The 23,722-nt window shown below is 54.7% G+C and overlaps 1 protein-coding gene across 1 annotated transcript; it reads left to right on the forward strand.

Annotated features, from left to right (window-relative positions):
- The first annotated feature begins 497 nt into the window (after positions 1 to 497).
- On the forward strand, positions 498 to 23,305 carry sart1 (spliceosome associated factor 1, recruiter of U4/U6.U5 tri-snRNP). The gene is given in 21 exon segments (XM_060855686.1): positions 498 to 532; positions 534 to 733; positions 1,444 to 1,498; positions 1,966 to 2,021; positions 3,060 to 3,189; positions 5,755 to 5,860; positions 6,732 to 6,809; positions 8,540 to 8,639; positions 9,214 to 9,356; positions 10,317 to 10,523; positions 10,654 to 10,772; positions 12,239 to 12,378; positions 13,403 to 13,524; positions 15,776 to 15,946; positions 16,307 to 16,417; positions 17,033 to 17,120; positions 18,456 to 18,546; positions 19,187 to 19,322; positions 21,246 to 21,335; positions 22,210 to 22,331; positions 23,108 to 23,305. Coding segments are annotated over 21 exon segments (2,319 nt in total). The 3' UTR covers positions 23,127 to 23,305.
- Positions 23,306 to 23,722: the final 417 nt, after the last annotated feature.

Consider the following 23,722-nt stretch of genomic DNA (forward strand, 5'->3'; position numbering starts at 1 on the left):
CCCGCATCGCGTGCTCGAGTAGAGTCTAAAGGGGCGCGAGCCCTGCCCCCTCACGAGAGATGTAAGGCGCGTCCCCGCGCTCGGCGAGACACCCACCACTCGCGGGTACACGCGTTTACATCCCTGCGCGCGCCAGGGGTTTGGGTGCGCGTGACCGACATCCCGGGAGGCGCGCCACCCCCCATACGGGTGCGCCCCCGCGCGCTTTCTAGGGACGTCAGGGTGTTAGTGCGCGCTCCCGACGCCCTCCCAGCTCGAGTGGGCGTGCCCCCCCCACCTCCCGTCAGGTGCGCGCAACCGGAGCCCAGAGCGCGCGCCCGCCCTCGCCCCGCGGGTGTGCTTCCCAGTCTGGGCAGAGCGCGCGCCCAACGGCTGCTGACTAGGCGCGCGCCCTCCCCCACCTAGTGCGCACGCGCGCCCCCCAGCTGCACTCAGAGCCCCAGTGGGTGGGGGGAGGGGCCAGGGGAGTGGGTGGGGGGGAAGGGGAAGGGGAGACAATGGGGTCCTCCAAGAAGCACAGGGAGAGGGAGAGGGGGGGGAGGGGGAGGGGAAGAGTCCGGCCGCCACAAGAAGCACAAACACAAGGAGCGCAAACAGAGGGGGGGCAGCCGGGAGAGGGAGGGCCGCCGTCACCGGGACAGGGACCGGGACCGGGACAAGAGACCCCCACCCACACCGGGCACTGACAGCCAGCCGGAGCGCCGCCCCAAGAAGGAGAAGACCGAGGAGGCTGGTAGGTCAGAGACTGGTGGGGGGACACCCCTCGGGTGGACGGGGAAGCGTAGGGGGCTTGGGGGTTCTGCAGGGAGCCTGGGACCGAGCAAGGCTTGGGGGGGGTCGGAGTCTCTTCTCTGCTCTACCCCACCCCTGGGTGGTGGGGGGAAACGTCAGAGTCTCGACCTCTCCCCCACAGACCGGGCGGGCGTTGGCGCCAGAGTCTGGCGGGCTGAGTGGTCAGGGTTGAGTTGTCTGCAGGAGCCAGGGTCGGCATCAGAGACTCTTCCTCCTCCCCCACCCCGAGACGGGGTGAGGACTGGGGTCAGAGACTCTTCTCCCTCACCGGGGACGAGGTTGAGGTTTACACTTGGGATGCCAAGGGTTGTGAGGGGGGCGGGGGAGACGAGGGATCGGAGTCTCTCCTCCTAAGAGGTGCCAGGACAAGGTATCCCCTTCCCACACACCATTGGAGTGAATTTGACCCAGATATAGTGCCTCCAGGTGAGGGGTTGGGCACCAGGAGGCGGGTGCGGGTCTTTCTGGTCAGCAGCAGCAGCAGGAAGGGGTGTGCCAGTGCAGTGTGGGTGTGTCCCTGCAGCAGTACTCTGGCCGATTGCCCCAGGGATTCCAGGTGAATTGTGGGTGTAGGTGGTGGTGGTCAGCGATTGGGATTTTGCTGTGTGCCCAGTAACCCTCTTCAAACTTTCCCGTTGTTCTTGCCTTCAGCTCCTGGAACCAAGTCCGGAGGTGCGAGCGCCTCACTGAGCATCGAAGAGACGAAGTGAGTGAATTTGCAGCTGTCACAGTCCTGTCGGTCTGTGCTGGTGGTCATGGCAGCATCAGAGGCACAGGGCGGGGGTGGTGGGCTGTTCTTCTGGAGTGCCGTGGCCGAGGGAGCGCGGCGCTGTCGGCGGGTCAGCGCCGAGGGAGCATGAGACTGTTACACTAAACTGAGGTTCAATCTTCCCTATTGTTTAAAAAAAATCCACGGCCATGGGAATCAAAACAGGGAGGTTAACTCTGTGTCCTTAGGGAGTAGTTTTCACTCGCCACCCAGCATCTGGGAGTCAGCTGACCCGGGTGGTCGTGATATCCTTATTTGTAAGAACTTGCTGTGCCTGGATTGGCAGCCTGGCGCGCTTTAGAATTACTTGATTGGCCGTGAGACATTTGGGGACGTCCCAGGATGTGACCGGCGTTTATCGAAACGTAAAGTGTTCCGATCTAACTCTTCTTTGTTCTCCCCAGCAAGCTGAGAGCCAAACTCGGGCTCAAACCACTGGAAGTAAATGACTCGAAAAAGAGTGAGTCCACTTTCTTCTTAAAGCCACACTGCTGTGTAGCGAGACGGGTTCAGTATGATATGTGGAGCCAGAATTGAACCAGGGCTACGAGAGACTTCAGTGACCTGGAGAACTGGGGGCTCTTCCAACAACAACAACAGAGGGTGGAGGGGAGAGGTTAGATTTGCTTGCAATCAGGGCTAGCACTGAAAGATTAGTTCTACTGGCAATAGGGTCAGCCCCTCGGGATGCAGGCTGAAGCGAACCAGTAAAGAGTGAGAAATGAAACTTTTATTTTCATGTGGAGAGTCGTTGGGAACTGGGATGTGCTATTGAAAGGGGGTTGGGAGCAGATTCTGTGGGAATTTTATCCGGCTGGATAAATGATTGACCTTAAAGAGCCCTGATTGTAGGGCTGTGGGTGGGTGGGGGAGGGAATGCTGGGATTAACTGAATTGCTCTTTCAAAGTCGGACCTGCACTGGCCGTAAATGGCCCCCTGTGCTGTGAGAGAATGAAGGTGAGGTAGGTGCCATCTTTGGGGTTGGAAAAGCCCTCTAGAGGAGAGGAGGCCACTTGTTTTTCAGATCCCGACGTTGCTGTGAGGATTTGAAAACGGAGCGAGTGTCTCACAGTCCGAACTAACATCAGACATAACCTTTTTGCCTTCTCCTTTGGATTTAAAGTTGACGGTTCCACATCTCAGAAGGCAGCAGTGCCTCACCTCTGGACTAGGGGGTCATGTCAAGTCCTTGCTCCAGAGGCTTGGGGGCCATCATCTTGGATGCCCTGAGGTGGTGTGGGAGCAGGGGGGGGGGTGTTTTAGGTGAGACCCCTTTCACAGTAACGGACCTCTGGCGGTGCGGAGAATCCCCACTCCCCGCAATTATGATGTTCTCCATCAGGTCACTGACAGTCTATGGGATCTTGCTATGCGACTGCTACCCTCGGGGATTTCCACGCATCAGCAATGACTGTACCAGAAGAGGGGAGGGTAGTGTTGGCTGGTGACGTAGGGAGTTGCTGTGGTAACACATTCTCTCACTCTGTCTCTCTGCAGCTGAGGCTGGAACGAAAGAGGACCCAGTTGTGGTCCCAGCCATTAACCCCATCGCCATGAAGCAGCAGGAGGACATTCGGGTGAAACTTGCTGCCCTGAAGGAGAAACGCCTCCTGAATCAGAAGCTGGGGTAGGTCACGTGCGAGACCCTTGGTTACCCTGTGTCCCTGGGAACTGAGCTGCTCCTAGCCAGCCCCTGGTGGGACCCTGGATGGATTGTTCCGCTATAACACACATTTTGTCAGCACGAATTGGCCATACCGCGATTGATGAATTGTGGATGCCGTTTGGATAATGCTAACTTTCCACTGAACAGGATTGGCGGTTTTCTGTTAGTGATCTTCGACAGCGCAATTTTCTATCGAGGTTTTCCATAGTGCGAGGGTGTAGAGGACTATAACTGTTGTGTTATAGCAGAACATCCTGTCAGGGAAAGAAAAGACTTGATAGAAATGTACCAAAACTTGTGAAATCTCTGGGTGTAATGCTGTATCTCAGCACCTGTGAAACCCACCCACCGTGTGGATAAGTTCCAGCAGTGAGATTTGAAGCTAGTTTCCTGGAGTACTATAATTAGCTTCCACACACACACCCCATCTCCCCGGACCCTATCCCAGCTGGGAGTTCCTCTGGGCTATTGCAGAGCGAGCAGATGAGGAAGGGGGAGCCTGAATGGGACTTCCAGGAATGTTTCTCACTGAGGTGCTGACAGTTATGCAGCTGTGATTGTGGGTTTAGCATGGCATTGGTGCTCTGTCTCGGGTTCTCGTCTACTCCTTCTCCATCTGTTTCCTTGGCATTCTTTTCTCTCTGAAGTGGGTTCCGTTGACTTCCACCTTCTGGCGGGAAGGGGAGGGAGGGAAGTGCAAGGTCCTCTCCAGGCTGGAGGGGGAATCGGAATGTTTAGTCTGTTTCGCTCCGAAGTGCATGTTCGCTATTCAGCTAGCTGAGCTGATACGAGATCAGAGTGGTGCTGGAAAAGCGCAGCAGTTCATGCAGCATCCGCGGGGCAGGAAAATCGACGTTTTGGGCAAAAGCCCTTCATCAGGAATCGAGCTTTTATCTGTCCCACCTGGGACAAAGCAGTTCCCACCACATCCACAAGCATCCACTCTCTCCCCCACCGACGCTCAGTAGCAGCAGTGTGTACCCTTTACAAGAAGCCCTGCAGCAACTCCCCCATCGATCCTCAGGCAGCCCCTTCCAAACCCCCCACCACTTCCATCTAGAAGGAGAGGGGCGGCAGATACATGGGAACACCACCCCCCTGCAAGTTCCCCTCCGAGCCCCTCACCATCCCGACTTGGAAGTGTGTCAGAGTCCTGGAATTCCCTCCCCTGTGACATTGAGGGTCAACCCACAGCAGGTGGACTGCAGCGGTTCAACAAGCCAGCTCGCCCCCCCTTCCCCCTTCTCAAGGGGCAACTAGGGACGGGGCAGTAAATGCTGGGCCCAGCCAGAGAAGCCCACGAATGAATCAAAAATAAAACTGTCGTGCTATCAGGCTGCAGTACGTTTGTTTATCCATTTTTGGATAGGGCATTGCAAAGCATTCATTGCCCTTGTTGGATAAGTGCGACTCCAGCAACTCTCGAGAAGCTTGACACCATCCTGGACAAAGCAGCAGCCCTCCTCCCCCTCTCCAACTCCCCAGCCTCGATTGGCACTCTGTACAAATTCCCTGCCTCCACCAGCTGGTGCACAGTGTCTGCACGATGCTCTGCCACAATTGAGGAAGGCTTCTTCAGGCCCACCATTCTCCCCATCCGGAGGGTAGATCGATGGGAACACCAGCAACTGGAAGGTCCCCTCCCAGCGCACACACCACCCCTGACGTGGAAGGGTATAGGCCACTTCATCAGTGTCGCCGGGTCCAAACCATGGAGCTCCCCTCTCCTCCTAGAGCTGTGGGTGTAACCACCCCATGTTGAGGCACTACAGCGGTCCAAGAAGGCAGCTCACCGCTGCCAGGTACTTCAGCGTTTCTACCCGCCTGCTCCAAACACAATGAAGACAGAGTGCCCCTTGTCCTCACCTCACCTACCATCCCAGCAGTCTCTGCATCCAACACATCATCCTTAAACACTGCCCCTCCCACCACCCCCTTTATCTGCAGTTCCCCCTTATATTCAACCCCACTCCTGAAGAAGGGTTACCCCAAAATGTTGACTTCTCCACCACCTGATGCTGCCTGCCTTGCTGTGTTCCTCCAGCCTCCTGATGCTGCCTGCCTTGCTGTGTTCCCCAGCCTCCTGCCTGTCCCTCCTGATGCTCCCTGCCTTGCTGTGTTCCGCCAGCCTCCTGATGCTGCCTGCCTTGCTGTTTCCCCCAGCCTCCTGCCTGTCCCTCCTGATGCTGCCTGCCTTGCTGTGTTCCCCCAGCCTCCTGCCTATCCCTCCTGACGCTGCCTGCCTTGCTGTGTTCCCCCAGCCTCCTGCCTATCCCTCCTGACGCTGCCTGCCTTGCTGTGTTCCCCCAGCCTCCTGACGCTGCCTGCCTTGCTGTGTTCCTCCAGCCTCCTGCCTGTCTACCTTTGATCCCAAAATCTGCAGTTTTTTTTTGTCTCCAGCCAGGTACTCCAGGGGGTGAGGAATGGGCGGGGCTGTGTTGTGTGGGGAACCAGTTAATGAGAGGAGATTGTCTGAGTTGCACGTTTTGACTTACTCCTCTCTGTCTGTGTCTCTCTGCGGTGCAGGAAAGTGAAATCTCTCGGCGATGATGATGGCTGGCTGGATGATGCCATGGCCTGGGTGGAGAAGAGCAGGAAACTGCAGAGGGAGAAGGAGATGGCCGAGAAGAGGGTAAGCAGGGACTTGCACCTCCCTCCGCGCTGCCCCCATGTGTCCGCGAACGTAAAACCAACATCGGGCTCAACAGGCACTGGCACCAAAAGGTCACCCGAGTGTAGACTGTACCTCAGCCATTACAGGGTGGCATGGTGACTCTGTGGTTAGCACTACTGCCTCACCGCGCCAGGGACCCGGGTTCAATCCCAGTCTGGGGCGACTGTCTGTGTGGAGTTTGCACATTCTCCTCGGGTCTGTGTGGGGTTTCCGCCGGGTGCTCTGGGTTTCCTCTCTCAGTCCAAAAATGTGCAGGTTAGGGTGGATTGGCCATGCTAAATTGTCCCATAGTGCCCAGGGATGTGCAGGTTAGGGTGGATTGGCCATGCTGAATTGCCCCATAGTGCCCAGGGATGTGCAGGTTAGGGTGGATTGGCCATGCTGAATTGTCCCATAGTGCCCAGGGATGTGCAGGTTAGGGTGGATTATTTAGGGGTAAGTATTGGGGAATGGACCTCGGTGGGTTGCTCTTCCGATGCGGAAGAGTCGATGTGGACTTGTTGGGCTGAATGGCCTGTTTCCACACTGTAGATATTCTGTGATTTTACAGTATTGGGTATGGTCAGCGTGACGCAGATCAGCTTTGGCGGTGGGATTTGACGGTCCCCAGAATATCGTGGTTGTTCATGATCACTCAGCCACTGTCTCCCACTCTGGAAGCTCTGCCTTCCTCCAGAAACTCCTCAGAAATTCTCAGCTGACAAGACGAGGGATTTTGACCCTTGCGTGTGAGGGTGCAGACAGGGAAGGAGCCCCACTGTGTTAAATCCGGGTTGTTGACTGCGCCGAACAGTGTGCTCATCTGATTAACTGTGCCCATTGCACACAGGCCAAGCTTCTGGAGGAAATGGATGAAGAGTTTGGCATCAGTGATCTCATTGAGGAGGAGATGCAAACCAAGAGACAGGTGAGGGGACGCTCGGTGCTTCCCAGGGGAGGATGTTGTTGGCTCTCTGTCTGGATGAGCCCAGTTTCTTAAAACGAATGAGGGTAATGCTGGATGTCAGTTAAATGGGTGGATAGCCGTCGTACGGTGAGGAGATGATGATCCACACACCATCTCTGTACGTCATAAACTGGGCTGGACAGGGCTGGGGTCCATGTGGTGAGTGAGCAATCGCTTTATCTTGTGATTGGTGGATGTGCCTGTGAAGAATAAATGAATGGGAGGGGTCAGTCTCCAACCCTGTGCTGGCCCTGCCCTAGGAGTGTTCAATAGGGGCGGTGTAGAGGGAACTTCACTCTGTATCTAACCCCGCGCAGTCTCTGCCCTGGGGGGTGTTTGATGGGGGACAGTGTCAAGAGAACTTCACTCTGTATCTAACCCCGTGCTGTCCCTGTCCTGGGGAGTGTTTGATGGGGGACAGTGTAGAGGGAGCTTTACCCTGTATCTAACCCTGTGCTGTCCCTGTCCTGGGGAGTGTTTGATGGGGGACAGTGTAGAGGGAGCCTTACCCTGTATCTAACCCCATGCTGTCCCTGTCCTGGGGAGTGTTTGATGGGGGACAGTGTAGAGGGAGCCTTACCCTGTATCTGACCACATTTGCCCAAACAGCTGGTGAGCTGCCGTTTGGTTGGATGTGCTTCATGGGCCCTCTTGCCCAGACTGGCTCACCCAGAGCCAAGCTGAAGATGTTCCCTTAAGTGACCACACCAGTGGCAGGAACAGCTCAGTGCTGTCAGCACCACGCCACGGACCCTTCCCCTTCTCTGTGGCCAATACCTCTTCCTTTGAGTAAGGAAGAGCAGCTCCGCTCTCGGTATTCCAGACATGGCCTCACCGAAGCTCTGAGAATAATAGTAAAATATGGCGGCGGGGATTGTTGGAAATCTGAACCCAACAAGGAAACACCTGGCAGCATCAGTGCCGAGAGAGAGAAACAGCGTTAACGCGATGGGTCTGGTCTGATTTCAGCGCAGTTGTGTGCTCTGGTATGCTGAGAGTTCACTCGTCGTTTCTGAGTGTGAACAGGCCTGAGCTAGTGGCAGGGGCGAAGAGTCGCTCTTGATATGGGGGGGAGGTGACGTCCTAGTGGCATTGTCACTCGGCTATAAATCCAGAGAGGTGCAGATGCTGGAGATCAGAATCTAAATTAGAGTGGTGCTGGAAAAGCACAGCAGGTCAGGCAGCATCCGAGGATGAAGGGCTTTTGCCCGAAACGCCTATTTTCCCGCTCCTCGGATGCTGCCTGACCTCCTGTGCTTTTCCAGCACCACTCGAATCTGGACTATTAATCCAGAGACCCAGGTCATGTTCTGGAGACCTATGTTCCAACTCAAATTTAAAAATAAAAGAAATTGGGAATGAAGAGTGTAATGAATCCATTGTTGATTGTGGGGAAAAGCCCATCTGGTTCGCTAATGTCCTTCAGGGAAGGGAGGGTCTACAGGTGACTCTAGACCCACCACAACGTGGCTGAGTCTCAATTGTCCTCTGGGCAATTAGGTATGGGCACTGAATGCTGGGCCCAGGCAGCGATGCCCTCACGCTGAGAGTACGTTTAAAAATGGCAGCGTACACCAGCTAGGCTCTGCGACAGCGGGGCAGTCGGGCTTCGAGCATCCCAGGAGGGACCGGGTGGTCGCGTCGTGTCAACTGCTAACTCTCCCACACCCTCCCTCCTTGTCATTTTCAAGTCTGCCTACACATCCCGGGACCTGAAGGGACTGACGGTGCAACATGATATCGAGGCCTTCACAGAAGGACAGTCCGTGGTGCTCACCCTGAAGGACAAAGGTAAGTGGCCACCTTGGCCTTTGTTAAGAGTTAAAGCAGCTGGGTCAGTGTTGGGGGTGTGCACCGTCGCGCACGGGCATGTGAGAATCCGTCACCTCGGAACCCCCTGAGAGTTGCTGTCGGAAAGAGACTTTCACCGGGTAAGCAGTTTGCTCGAGTCCCGGCGCCGGAGGTAACGGAATGATGGGAAGGGGCTGAATGGCCTCCTGAGAAACAGCCGGTGATGAGACTGCAGCATTCTGAGGGCTATCAGGGATGAAATTTTTAAAAAAAACACGTCGAGTGGACAAGGAGCAGGAATATTTCGAAGGTGACCGTCTGAAGAATGGGGAGAGAGATGAACAGATTCTTTTTGTTTCGATGGTTCATTCAGACGGCGGGAGAGTGTCTGGCGGCTTCAGAAGTGGAGAGATTTGCGGAGGGTTGTTGATAGACGCCTGGGGGGGATTTGGGAGCGAGGGATGGGGCAGAGTTGGGGGCTCCCCTCCCGCTGAGAGCGCGGGATAGAGGGCGTGCGACGTGACCCATTTCTTGCACCTTTCTGTCCACCCCCACACCCTCCCTCCCCTCTCAGGGGTCCTGGATGAGGAGGACGATGTCCTTGTCAACGTGAACATCCTGGACAAGGAGCGAGCCGACAAGAACGTGGAGCACAAGAAGAAGAAACCCGACTACAAGCCCTACGAGGAGGAGGAGAGCGTGGACGACATGGCAGTGGTGGGTTCCAGCGCACGCCCTCCCAGTGGGAGAGGGTCGCACCCGAGGCGGTCCACCTACCTCGGTGAGGGGGTTAGTGTAGGTAGGGGGTAAGGGGGCCTCCCTGTGGGTTGGCTGTGACCGGGGGCAGATTGATTTGTTTAGAATCCCGACAGTGTGCCCAACAAGTCCACACTGACCCATTCCGCGAATCTGTTACTCGACATCTTCCCCCTGACTAATGCACCTAACCTGCACATCCCTGGGCACTATGGGACAATTTAGCACGGCCAATCCACCCTAACCTGCACATCCCTGGGCACTATGGGACAATTTAGCACGGCCAATCCACCTTAACCTGCACATCCCTGGGCACTATGGGACAATATAGCACGGCCAATCCACCCTAACCTGCACATCCCTGGGCACTATGGGACAATATAGCACGGCCAATCCACCCTAACCTGCACATCCCTGGGCACTATGGGACAATATAGCACGGCCAATCCACCCTAACCTGCACATCCCTGGGCACTATGGGACAATTTAGCATGGCCAATCCACTCTAACCTGCACATCCCTGGGCACTATGGGACAATTTAGCACGGCCAATCCACCCTAACCTGCACATCCCTGGGCACTATGGGACAATTTAGCACGGCCAATCCACCCTAACCTGCACATCCCTGGACACTATGGGGCAATTTAGCACGGCCAATCCACCCTAACCTGCACATCCCTGGACACTATGGGGCAATTTAGCACGGCCAATCCACCCTAACCTGCACATCCCTGGAGTGTGGGAGGAAACCGGAGCACCTGGAGCAAACCGTACAGACACGGGGAGAATGTGCAAACTTGACACAGACAGTCGCCCGAGGGTGGGATCGAATCCTGGTCCCTGACGCTGTGAGGCAGCAGGGCCAACCACTGAGCCACCCCTAGTTTTTAAATGTTATTGTTGTTGTTGTTGTTGTCAAGTTTAAAGGGAAGTCCATCCTGTCGAAGTACGACGAGGAGATTGATGGGGAGAGGAAGAAGTCGTTTAAGCTGGAGGCCGGAGGGACCGCCGACGGATCGTGGGAAAAGGAGCTGCAGCAGATCCGGGAGACCCTCCGGAGCCAGGCGCAGACTCTCGACATGCCGCAGCTGAAGCTGGCTTCGGAATTCTACACCGAGGAGGAGATGGTGAGGCCGGTGGAGTCGGCTCGGGTGAGGTGGGGGATGGTTCCGGGCAGCCGCCGACTCTCGCTGGGGGCGGAGACGGTGCGACCTGTGTGTTCTTTTATCTCTCTCTCTCTCTCTCTCTCTCTCGCAGGTCACGTTCAAGAAAACGAAGCGGAGAGTGAAGAAGATACGGAAGAAGGAAACCAGGCTGAAAGCGGACCACCTCCTCATCCAGGGCCACGAGAGCACGGTCACCGACTACGGCTCCAGGTGAGCTCCCGGGCTCCGGCCACTCTCCCGCTCCCCTGTGGCCTGTTTCCTCACCCAATTGGGGCCATTTCCCACCCATCCCTAATTTCTCCTCAAACCGAGTAAGTCACCCGCCCGTTTCAGACCTCATTGTTTCTGGCTGTACGGCAACTTACAGGCCCGCCGGGCAGTTTTTAACATCGCAGCATGAGGGCCGCGCCCGGCATTTGTTGCCCGTCCCTAATAGAGAAGGTATTTTCTCCAGGGTGGGGGAGTCCAGAGCTAAAGGGGCATAGGTCTAAGGTGAGAGGGGAAAGATATAAAAGACACCTAAGGGGCAACTTTTTCACACAGAGGGTGGTACGTGTATGGAATGAGCTGCCAGAGGATGTGGTGGAGGCTGGTACAATTGCAACATTTAAGAGGCAGCTGGGTGAATGAATAGGAAGGGTTTAGAGGGATATGGGACTAGATTGGGTTGGGATATCTGGTCAGCACGGACCAGTTGGACCGAAGGGTCTGTTTCCGTGCTGTGCCTCGCTATGGCTCTAATTGCCCAGAGGGACAGTGAAGAGTCAAACACGTCGCTGTGGGGTCAGGAGTCACGAGTAGGCCCAGACCAGACAAGGACAGCAGTTTCCTTCCCTCAAGGGACATGAGTGAACCAGATGGGTTTTTCCTGGCCCGATTTGAATTCCGATTCCACCATCTGTCGTAGTGGGGCTCGAACCCAGGTCCCCAGTGCATCACCGGGGTCTCTGCTTTTAACAGTCCAGTGATAATACCTCTAGGCTATCGCCTCCCAAAAGATATTCTTCCCTCGAGGGTCAGGTGGAGTTTGACACTAATCGTGCTTAAGGTTCGCGCAATCTCGGACATTACTGACTGGAGTTCAGAAGGATGAGGAGGGATCTAATTGAATACTGAATGACCTGGTCAAAGTGGATGTTGGGAAGATGTCTCTCCGACCAATAGGAGACTAGGACCCAAGGGCAACAGCCTTAGAGTAAAGGGAAGACCCTTTGGAGCAGAGATAAGGAGAAACTTCTTTAGCCAGAGAGTGGGGAATCTGGGGAATTCACAGTTACAGAAGGCTGTGGGGTCAGGTCATTGAGTATATTTAAGACTGAAACAGAGAGGTTAATTGGGGTCAAGGTTTATGGGGAGAAGGTGGGAGAATGGGGTCGAGAAACGTATCAGCCATGATTGAACAGCTGAGCAGACTCGATGGGCCGAATGGCCTAATTTCTGCTCCTGTGTCTCGTGGTTTTGGAGTCACCGTCACTCGGATGAGCATTTGCTAATTTAGTTCAAGTTCCAGGAGCTGTCACAGTGGGGTTTGAACCCACATCCCTGAGCATTAACCTGTGGATTACTTGTCCGGTGATATTACCCAGGGCAGCTTCCAATTCGAAGGCGAGTGTAAGGATCCCAACTCCTGGGAAGGTGTGAGGTATTTACTCTGACGCGTCTGTCGTCTTTGACAGGGAACGTGGCCGAGGGTGGAAGTTCCACGGTGAGGCAGAGGCAGAGGCAGAAGGCAACACCGAGCAAGCAGAGGCAGCCGCCCCAGAGGTACAGTCTGTGTCGGACGACATGCGTGTGGAAAACATGGACATCAGTGACGGTAGGTCCGAATGGGGAGAGCGATGGGAGGCACTTGGCTTTCACTGTAAACCCTCGTCGTTATCGTCCCTGTAACCCACCTCCTCACCTGTAGGAGAGCACCCCCTCCACTCCTGGCTGGTCTCCTCCATTTTCCCCTCCGTGAGCGTCAGAAATGTGCCCCCTCCCCACCACCATCCCTCTGGTCACTGAGCTACATCTGCCTCCAACCCTGGCACCATTAGGTTGGGCGAGTCCAAACCTAAAGGGTGTAGGTTTAAGGTGAGAGGGGACAAGGTTGAAAGAGACCTAAGGGGCAACGTTTTCACACAGAGGGTGGGACGTGTATGGAATGAGCTGCCAGAGGAAGTGGTGGAGGCTGGTACAATGACAACATTTAAAAGGCATTTGGATGAGGACATGAATAGGAAGGGTTTAGAGGGATATGGACCAAATGCTGGCAAATGGGACTGGATTCAATTAGGATGTTTGGTCAGCATGGACGGGTTGGGCCGAAGCGTCTGTTTTGTATGAGACTATGACCTCTTTTTTTTTGTTGTAAAATGTCTCATCTCAGTTTCCAAATCCTCTTGGTGGCCGGATTTCACCCTCCAATTGTATGGCCCTACCTCAGCGCCCCGACCCTCTGACTGTGCGGTGCTCCCCCTCAGCGCCCCCACCCTCTGTGCGGCACCCCCCCCCCCCCCCTCAGCGCCCCGACCCTCTGTGCGGTGCCCCCTCAGCGCCCTGACCCTCTGTGCGGCTCCCCCCCCTCAGCGCCCCGACCCTCTGTGCGGCGCCCCCCCTTAGCGCCCCGACCCCCTGACTGTGTGGCGCCCCCCCTCAGTGCCCCGACCCTCTGTGCGGCTCCCCCGCCTCAGTGCCCCGACCCCTGTGCGGTGCCCCCTCCCCTCAGTCCCCCGCCCCTCTGTGCGGCTCCCCCCCCTCAGCGCCCCGACCCCCTGTGCGGCGCTGAGTTCGGTGGGGTGGTGTGTGGGGAAGGCTACCTACCATGACCTGTCTGCACGGTGTGTTCTCGCCCCCAGATGAAGCCCGAGCCCCTGACTCCCCGGTGGCCATTGAGGAGGACGAGGCCGAGATGGAGCTGCAGAAACAGCTGGAAAAGCAGCGGCGCCTGAGACAGCTCCACAAACAGGCGTCTGACAAGGTGAGGCCGTCAGAGAGGGGCTGTACCGTCTCCAAAGCTCAGAAGTGTTCTGGGATCTCCCTGAGGGGAAAGTCGGGTTGCCTATGTACCCGAGCCAAAGTACCTGAACACCAGCTCAAGTTCCTCTTGTGGCGAACTGCTCCAGTCCCATGCAGGATAACGCTCAGGACTGAGCTGGCTCAGGACCAACATACACTGGCTCAACGGCTTTGATACATACACATTGCGAGTCGGCCATTCAGCCCTTCATCCCCGCTCTGCAGGCCTGTTCTGCTTGTGGTGTCAAATGAGGGATGTGCTGGTTCCGCACAGCGGGGTTGCAAGAGTGACCCTCAGGATGAAGGTCCTGTCATGTGAGGAGGGTTTGAGGACTGGGTCTGTACTCGATGGACGAGGGGGGGATCTGATTGCAACTCTCAGAATACTGAGAGACCCGGATAGAGTGGAGGTGCAGGTGATGTTTCTCAGACCACCTTTGGAAAACTGCGTTCAGTTCTGCTCACCTTGCTACAGGAAAGGTGTTGTGAAACTTGAAAGGGTTGAGAAAAGATTGACAAGGATGTTAGATTAGATTAGATTCCCTACAATGTGGAAACAAGCCCACGCCAACACACCGAAGAGTAACCCACCCAGACCCATTCCCCTCTGACTAATGCACCTAACACTGTGGGTAATTTAGCTCGACCAGTTCACCCTAACCTGCACATCTTTGGACTGTGGGAGGAAACTGGAGCACCCAGAGGAAACCCACACAGCCACGGGGAGAATGTGTAAACTCTACACAGACAGTCGTCGGAGGCTGGAATCGAACCTGGGACCCTGGTGCCGTGAGGCAGCGGGGCTAACCACCGAGCCGCCGTTTGAGCTATAGGAAGAGGCTGAACAGGCTGGGGCTGTTTTCCCTGGAGCACGGAGGCTGAGGGGTGACCTTGTAGAGGTTTATAAAATCATGAGGGGGCATTGGTAGGATAAATAGGCAAAGTCTTTACCCTGGGGTGGGGGAAGTTCAGAACTAGAGGGCATAGGTTTAGGATGAGAGGGGAAAGGTCTAAAAGGGACCTAAGGGGCAACTTTTTCACACAGAGGGTGGTACGTGTGTGGAATGAGCTGCCAGAGGAAGTGGTGGGGGCTGGTACAATGACAACATTTAAAAGGTGTCTGGATAGGAACATGAATAGGAAGGGTTTGGAAGGATATGGGCCAGGTGCTGGCAAATGGGATTTGATTAATTCAGGCTATCTGGTCGACATGGACGAGTTGGGCCGAAGGGTCTGTTTCTGAACTCTACAGCTCTGTCTCTGTAAGAGAAGAGACTGGAGATTGTGAAGGGGTGACCCTTTGGCACAGAGATGAGGAGGAATTTCTTCAGCCAGAGGATGGGGAATGTGTGGAACTGGTTACTGCAGAGGCCAAATGATTGTATTTAAGACCGAGAGAGAGAGAGAGGCTCTTGACTGATAAAGCGATCAAGGGTTACAGGGTGAAGGCAGGAGAGTGGGGTTGAGAAACGTCAACTGTGATAGAAAAGTGAAGCAGCTTCTAGTAAATGGTCTAATTCTGCACCTCCATCATCCGGTCACCACCACATTACTGTCTGTGCCCCTGCACTGGTATCACCTCTGGCTCCACTGTTCCCATCTTCACCCATCCTTAACAATGTACAACTAACTCTCATCCAGTACTCTCGGGGGGCGGGGGGGGGGGGTGGAGGAGTTCCAAATATTCCCGATATATAGCTGTAACGAGACCTGGGTGTCATGGCGGAACAGTCTCTGAAGCTTGGCGTAGACGTGCAGCTGAGAGTGAGGCATGCTGGCCTTCATAGCAGGAGGATTTGAGTATTGGAGGAGGGGTGTCATGGTGCAGGTACACAGGGCCTTGACTATTGTGTGTAGCTTGGTCTCCCAGTCTGAGGAAGGACGTTCTTACTATTGAGGGAGGCCAGTGAAGGTTTACCACAGTGATACATCAGTCCTGCCATCCTGGGTATCAAGAAAGGTTGGATCGACTGGGCTTGTACTCACTGGAATTCTGAAGAAGATGGGGGAGGGGATCTGATAGAAAGGAGTAAGATCCCGATGGGACTGGACAGGGCTAGATGTGGGAAGAATGTTCGCAGAACCAGGGAGTCACGGTCTCGGAATCGGGGGCTGGGTTCAGAGCCGTGGTTCCACGCTGTCGGGTCGCAGCACAGGTAACTTTGGGAGATCGTTCCCCCCACTGACTGTAAACCGAATCCTTCCTCTGTCAGGTTGTCGACATTGCGAAGAAACTGAAGTCAGACCGCAAGGACGAGGACGCTGACGAATTGGAAAGAAAGGGCCTGATTGTTTTCAACGCCACGTCGGAATTCTGCCGGACGCTTGGAGAAATCCCAACTTACGGGCTGGCTGGGAACCGGGAGGAGCAGGAGGAGCTGCTGGTGAGTGAGTATAGTGCGGAGGGAATTTTATTCTGGATAGCACAGAGAGCTTTACTCTGTATCTAACCCCATGCTGTCCCTGTCCTGGAGTGTTTGATGGGGGACAGTGTAGAGTGAGCTTTACTCTGTATCTAACCCTGTGCTGCCCCTGTCCTGGGGAGGGTTTGATGGGGGGGACAGTGTAGAGGGAGCTTTACTCTGTATGTAACCCCATGCTATCCCTGTCCTGGGGAGTGTTTGATGAGGGGAGGGACAGTGTGGAGGGAGCTATTTTCACAGTTAAAAGAGAAGGAGCATAGACCCGGAGGGGTGTGTTTGACTAACGCTAGCATCTCCCTCCCTCCCTCTCTCTCTGTCCAGGATTTTGAAGTGGAGAATAAGGAACTATCGGACGATGAGATGGAGTTGGACCGGGACGAGACAGTGGGCTGGAGTACGGTGAACCTGGATGAGGAGAAGAAGCAGCCGGAGGTGAGTTGAATCGATCCCTTATTGAGGGGGGCCTGGGCAGTCGCACAATCCTGGTCTCCCTGCTATCAGAAAATTGTGGAACTTGAAAGGATTCCGAAAAGCTGTCCAAAGATGTTGCCAGGTAGTTGCAGGGAGAGGCTGAATAGGCTGGGCCTATTTTCACTCCAGTGTCAGAGGTTGAGAGGTGACCTTATCAAAGTTTTTGTAAAATCATCAGGGGCTTGGATAGGGTAAAGAGTCAAAATAGTCTTCCCAGGGTATGGGAGTCTAAAACTAGAGGTGAGAGGGGTAAGATTTAAAAGGGACATAAGGGGTAACTTTTTCACACAGAGGGTGGTGCATATATGAAACGAGCTGCCAGAGGATGTGGTGGAGGCTGGTTCAATGACAACATTTAAAAGGCATCTGGATGGGTATATGAACAGGAAGGGTTTGGAGGGATATGGGGCAAATGCTGGCAAATGGGACTAGATTTGGTCAGGATATCTACACAGTATGGACCAAAGGATGGAGTTACAGAGTGCAGAAACCTGTTTACTCGCTTGTGTTAGTTATCCCAAAATGCATCACCTCTCTCTCTCTCCCTCTCTCTCTCTCTCTCTCTCTGTCTTTCAGTTCTCAGCCACATCCACCACTATCCTGGATGAGGAACCCATCGTCAACTGCGGCCTGGCAGCTGCTTTGCATCTCTGCAGGAACAAAGGCAGGTGCATCGACCAGGGAGTGCCACCAGCCCCCTTCTCTGCTCACGTGGGTCTGTGGAGGTGACCCGCTGCAGACAGACACAGCCCCAAGTCCAGAGGGATACCGATTGGATGGGGGGAGATGGGAGTGTCTAACCCACAGAGCTGTTGGGATGTGGAACGCTCTGCCTGACATGGCGGTGGAAGCAGTCTCGCGGGGATTGGGGGTGTGGTTTGGGAAATACAGGACGGGGCCAACGGGCACTGGGATGGTTGGGGAGTTGCCGCCAAGCCCAGTAGGGCTGAACGGTCTCATGTGCCACACGACGCTGCGTGGGTCTCCCACCCACCCCCCTTCCTCGCTGGTGCTGGCCAGTCGGGCATTGTTGGAGGGGAAGCCATACCTCCCCCCCCCCCCCCCCCCCCCCCCCCCCCCCCCTCCTGGTGGGCACTCTGTGCCCGTTGTTGCAGAGAGAAGGTAAATGGCAGGCTGGGAGGGAGGGAGCAGGGCAGCTCTTGGAAGCAAAAAGCTGACCGCGCGGAGAGTGAAGTCACGGGCGGGCAGTTCGGAGGGAGACGGGGATATAGCAGCAGCGGGGCGTGTGGGTTAAGGAGGATCTCTCCTCCAGTGTGACACACACACACACACACCCACAGGCACACACGGACAGAGACAGAGAGACGCACAGACAGGCACACACGGACAGAGACACACACACCCACAGGCACACACGGACACCCACACACACACACACACAGGCACACACGGACACCCACACACACACACACACACACACACACACACAGGCACACACGGACAGAGACACACACACACACACCCACACACACACACACACACACACAGGCACGCACGGACAGAGACAGAGAGACGCACAGACAGGCACGCACAGACAGACACACACACACACCCCCACAGGCACGCACGGACAGAGACAGACACACACACACGCACACGCTCAGACAGAGACAGACATGCGCTGATGGACAGAGACAGACACACACACACACCCACAGGCACGCACGGACAGAGACAGACAGACACACACCCACACAAAGGCACGCACGGACAGAGACAGACACGCGCTTGTGGACACGCACACACACGCGCGCGCACACACACACACACACACACACACAGGCATGCACGGACAGAGACAGACACGCGCTTGTGGACACGCACACACACGCGCGCACACACACACACACACACACACACAGGCATGCACGGACAGAGACAGACACGCGCTTGTGGACAAAGACACACTCCCCCCCCCCCCCCCCCCCCCCCCCCCCCACCAAGGAACCCTGCTAACTCCGGCTCCATCCTGTCCCAGGTCTCCTCGACACCACGATGCAGAAAGTCGCCCGAGTGCGTTCCTCAGCGAAGAGTCTCCCTTCAACAGTCTATGCCATCGAGGACAAGATGTGAGTAACCCATCGACATGGACGGGAGGGGAATGGGAGTCAGGGGTTTGGACTGGGCACTTCTCCCACATTCCCGGGAACGAATTACAAACCCCACAGGCCTGGTCAGCACTCACTGACATTCCCCCCCCCCCCTCCCATTGAGGAAGTGGTGGTGAGTCACTGCCTTGGGGAGTTCCTGCAGTCCAACTTGTAGATGGTACACACTGCCGTGACTGAGCGTCGGGGGTGGGCGGAGTAAGTGTTGGTGTTGACGGCTGGAGTGCCAGTGGAGCAGGGGTTGCTTTGTCGTTAACGGTATCTAGCTGCTTCAGTGTTGTCGGAGCTGCGCTCGTCCAGGGCAGGTGTAAGAAATATCCCCTCACCCTCCTGACGTGTGGCTTGTAGATGGTGGACAGGCTTTGGGGAGTTAGTCACTGCAGGACTCCCAGCCTCTGACCTGCTCCTGTACCATGAAGGAAGGAGAGATCCTGGATTGTGGTCACCTCCCCCTAACGCACAACCTCGTCGTCCCCTCCTGTGTCCAAATCCAGCTAATTGTTAATTCTAAATATTCGGCGCCGACAATATTTACAGACTTGTATGTTCTTGTGGTCACCCCGTACGGGTTAGTGTGTCTGATTGTGCTGCAATGGTCCAGGTTAATAGATGACAAGTACAGTCGGAGGGAGGAATATCGCGGCTTCACGCAGGAGTTCAAGGAGAAGGAAGCTTACCGGCCCGACGTGAAGATCGATTACGTGGATGAATCTGGAAGGAGGCTGACCCCGAAAGAGGTAGGAGGCATATCATCAGTCCCGGGCTTTTGGAAAGAAACACCCCATCCCATAACCCACTCCAGGCCAACAACTCTGCTGTCAGCGCTGAGAGCGCGCAGCGCTGTCTAACCACAGCCGGGCCCAGTCCAACCTTCCCTGGCTGTTGTTACGTCACTGAGTGGAGATTCTCTGCATGTTCTTGCTGTTTGCAAATCCACTGCCCCATGACAGCACCAACCACACTTTGACAATACTTCCTCAGTCGTAAAATGTTTTGGAATGTCCTGAGGCGATGAAAGTCCCTTCAGAACCGCGACTCTGCCTTTGACGTTAAATGGAGAAAAGTCCTGGTTTTATGAAGCTCCCTGTCTGATGGTTTTGCAAACCCGAGCCCCCTCTGCTTTTTCTGTTGGTGTAACATAACATTACCCAGTTCTGCCATTGCTAACCTCAGCAATGTAGAACCTGATTAATAAAGTAAAATAATTTGTGGGATAATAATTTGGCTATTACAGTCCCCAGAGAATGCCATCATGAGCCATTGCAGTCTGTAGAGTCATCCAGCACGGAAACAGACCCTTCGGCCCAACCAGTCCATGCCGACCCACAATCCCAAACTGCCTGCTCCTGGCCTAGATCCCTCCAAACCCTTTCCTATTCATGTCCTTATCCAAGTGTCTTTTAAACTTTCTGATTGTACCCGGACCCACCACTTCCTCTGGCAACCTCCACACAAATCACTCTCTGTTTTAAAAAAAAAGAAAAACTTGTACCTCATGTCCTTTTTAAAGCTTTCTCCCTTTGACTTAAAAATAGCATTGAATTCCCCCACCCTGGGGAAATGACCTACGCATACCCCTCATGATATTATAAACCTCCATAAGGTCACCCCCTCAATCACTGACGATCCAGTGAGAAATGTCCTCGCTGTGTACTTTCATATCTCAAACAGTCTGTTCTCATCCTGGTAAATCTCTTCTGAACCCTCTCCAGTTCAATAATATCCTTCCTGTAACAAGGAGACCAGAACTGGACACAGGCCTCACCACTGTCCTGTACAACCCCAACATAACATCCCAACTCCTGTACTCAAGGGAGTGAGCAATGAAGGCGTGTGTGCTGAACCACGCCCACACTGTTAGGGAGCTTCCAGGATTGACACTCTGAAGGAACGTTTCCATATGCCAGGAGGTAGTGTTCCTGTAGCATTCAGGCGAAAGTGAGGACTGCAGGTGCTGGAGATCAGAGTCAGGAGCGTGTTGCTGGGAAAGCACAGCAGGTCAGGCAGCGGCCAAGGAGCAGGAGAGTCAACATTTGGGGCAAAAGCCCTTCATAAGGAATGAGCTGCTGTGCCCGAAACGTCAATTCTCCTGCTCCTCTGATGCTGCCCGATCTGCCGCGCTTTTCCAGCCCCACACCCTCCTGTCGCAGTAAAATCTACTGCCCTTGTTCTTCTGGACGGTCGGTGGGTGCTGCCAGAGGAATTGTTGCAGTGCATCCTGACGATGGTGTCCCGCTGCAGCCACCCGTTTTAGATTAGATTAGATTACTTACAGTGTGGAAACAGGCCCTTCGGCCCAACAAGTCCACACCGAACCGCGACCCACCCATACCCCTTTACCTAACACTACGGGCAATTTAGCATGGCCAATTCACCTGACCCGCACATCTTTGGACTGTGGGAGGAAACCAGAGCACCCGGAGGAAACCCACGCGGACACTGGGAGAATGTGCAAACTCCACACAGACAGTTGCCTGAGTCAGGAATTGAACCCAGGTCTCTGGTGCTGTGAGGCAGCACTGTGCCACCCTGAAGGGAGTAACAGCTGAACGGTGGGGTACTGAGCGAAAGGAGCGGCTCTGTCTGGGGGTGGGGCTGGAACGTACGCGCTGCTTCACTGTGCACGTCCAAAGTCACGGTTGTCATGTTTAAACACCCAGGCATTCAGACAGTTGTCCCACCGGTTCCACGGAAAAGGATCGGGAAAAATGAAGACTGAGAAACGCATGAAGAAACTAGAAGAGGAACATGTGAGTCTGAATGTCTGTTTTCTCTTCTGCACCCCTCCTGGGCAGGCGCACGCACACACTGTCCCTAGCTGTCTGGACCCGAGCACCCCTCCTCTATATGATTGAGGCATCGCTGCTAAGCCTGTCATCGGTTTTGGGATTGGGGACGGGTCTGTCAGTGGTTGTGTGTATGATCGAGCAGTGACCATCACCGATTTTTTTTTTTCCCCCCACCAGCCCCTCTCCCTTTCCTGGGATAGGATCACGCAGGGAAAAGGTGAGGTGATCCAACAGGACGTTAACTTGGCTAGAACATTTCAGCAACGGAGGGAGGCTGAATAGGCTTGGGATCTTCTCTCATAGAGACGTCCAGCCCAACCTAATCCAGTCCCATTTGCCAGCGCCCAGCCCATATCCCTCCAAACTCTTCCTATTCATATACCCACCCAGATGCCTTTTAAATGTTGCAATTGTACCAGCCTCCACCACATCCTCTGGCAGCTCATTCCACACACATACCACCCTCTGTGTGAAAAAGTTGCCCCTTAGTTCCCTTTTATACCTTTGCCCTCAACCTACGCCCTCTAGTTCTGGACTCGCCCACCCCAGGGAAAAGACCCTGTGGTGTAGCTTTAAGGGAAGGAGCAGGAGGAATTGTTCCACCCAGAGGGATCTGGAACTCACTGCCTGAAAGGATATTGAGACGGGCTGTTGAAGCACCACAGCGCACAAGGCCGGGGTGGGGGGGGGGGGGGAGACTGAAATGGACGGTGGCCAGCTGGTACAGACATGACGGGCCGAAGGGCCTTTTCCCATGCTGCGGAAAGCCCACTGCAACCTGCCTGTCCAGCAGACCATCCCTTTGTGTTCACCCCCACTCTGTGCTTGTTTTTAGCTGCTGAGGAAGATGAGTTCGAGTGACACACCGCTGGGAACCGTAGCCCTCCTGCAGGAGAAGCAGAAAGCACAGAAAACCCCCTACATCGTCCTCAGTGGGAGCGGGAAGAGCATGAACGTGTACGTGAGCTGGGGGCAAGGGAGGGCTGCTGCTGCTGCGATCTTTCTGTTTCTGAAAGAATTATATTTTAAGGACGGATACAGGGTCATTGGGTGTTTATTTGACTGGTCCCTGAGAGAGGCTGTGTCAAATTTATTCATTCATTCATGGGATGAGGGTGTCGCTGGCTGAGCTCAGCATTTATTGCCCCATCCCTAATTGCCCAGAGGAGCAGTTAAGAGCTAGCCCCATTGCTGTGGGTCTGGAGTCACCTGTAGGCCCAGACCAGGTAAGGATAGCAACCTCAAGGACATTGAGGAAGCAGATGGGTTCTCCTGATCATCAATGGTCAGCATTAGACTTTGTAATTCCAGAAATTTTTTTCATTGAATTCAAATCCCACCATCTGCTGCGCCAGGATTTGAACCTAGGTCCCCAGGGGTTCACAGCTCAGCGTAAATCCCACTAGGCCATTGCCCCCTGACGTTCAGGAGAATGGGAGGTGATTGGGATTCTGAAGGGGGGGGAGCTACCTAAACACGCTGTGGGGGTTCAGTCCTAGAAGAGGAGACGTTGCTCCACTCAGGCTGGTCAATCTGTACAATTCTTTCTCCTCCACCCCACAGTCTGCGGACACTACTTCATTGAATCTGTTTAAGGCTGGGATTAGGTCTTTGGTCTCTCTGGCTGGGGAAGGGGAAATGAAGTCGAGGCCCAGTATCAGTGGTGAGGGACTGCTGCAGCATGATAGGACAGTTACTGTGGGCGAATCTGACAGTCTCCTTTTCTCTTACAGAAACACAATAACGAAATGAGACTCCTGGACCCAAGGACTGGACTTTGGCACCGATTTGGGAGGGGGGGGTGGGGGTTAGGGTTCCTTTTACGGCAGGGAAGGGAAAAGATTTGGTCGCTGGCTAGATTTTGCTGTTCTATTTACTCTTCAACTTTTCTTCTGTACATTAATAAAGAGACACTTTTTTTTCCCCCTTTTCTTGACATTGTGTTTGATCCAACTGTCCTGTGGATATTCACCAGAGCTGGGGGGGGGGGGGGGGGGGAAGCTGCAGAACGTGACTCTGATCTCTGATACAGAAAATTGCTGGCAAAGCCTTAGTGGATCTGCTGGTAACCCTGGAGAGAAATCACCAACCATTACCTCTGATTTCTCTCCACCCCTGCTGCCAGACTAGGCCAGCAATTTTACAGCATCCGCTGCTCTTTCTGTATTGATCTGTGAATATCGGATTGCAAGGGTGAAAAATACACATAGGGAAAACACATTTAAGCTGCAATCTCTCACTGTGTAAGAACTGTGTCGAGGGGGATGGTGTTAGAATCCTGTCTTTCCCCTTGCTAGCTCTAACCACTGAGTGGCAGTCTACATCAACACACTCCTGCCTTTCCCTCA

This window comes from Hemiscyllium ocellatum, chromosome 46 (assembly GCF_020745735.1).
Source record: "Hemiscyllium ocellatum isolate sHemOce1 chromosome 46, sHemOce1.pat.X.cur, whole genome shotgun sequence".
Classification (NCBI taxonomy): Eukaryota; Metazoa; Chordata; class Chondrichthyes; order Orectolobiformes; family Hemiscylliidae; genus Hemiscyllium; species Hemiscyllium ocellatum.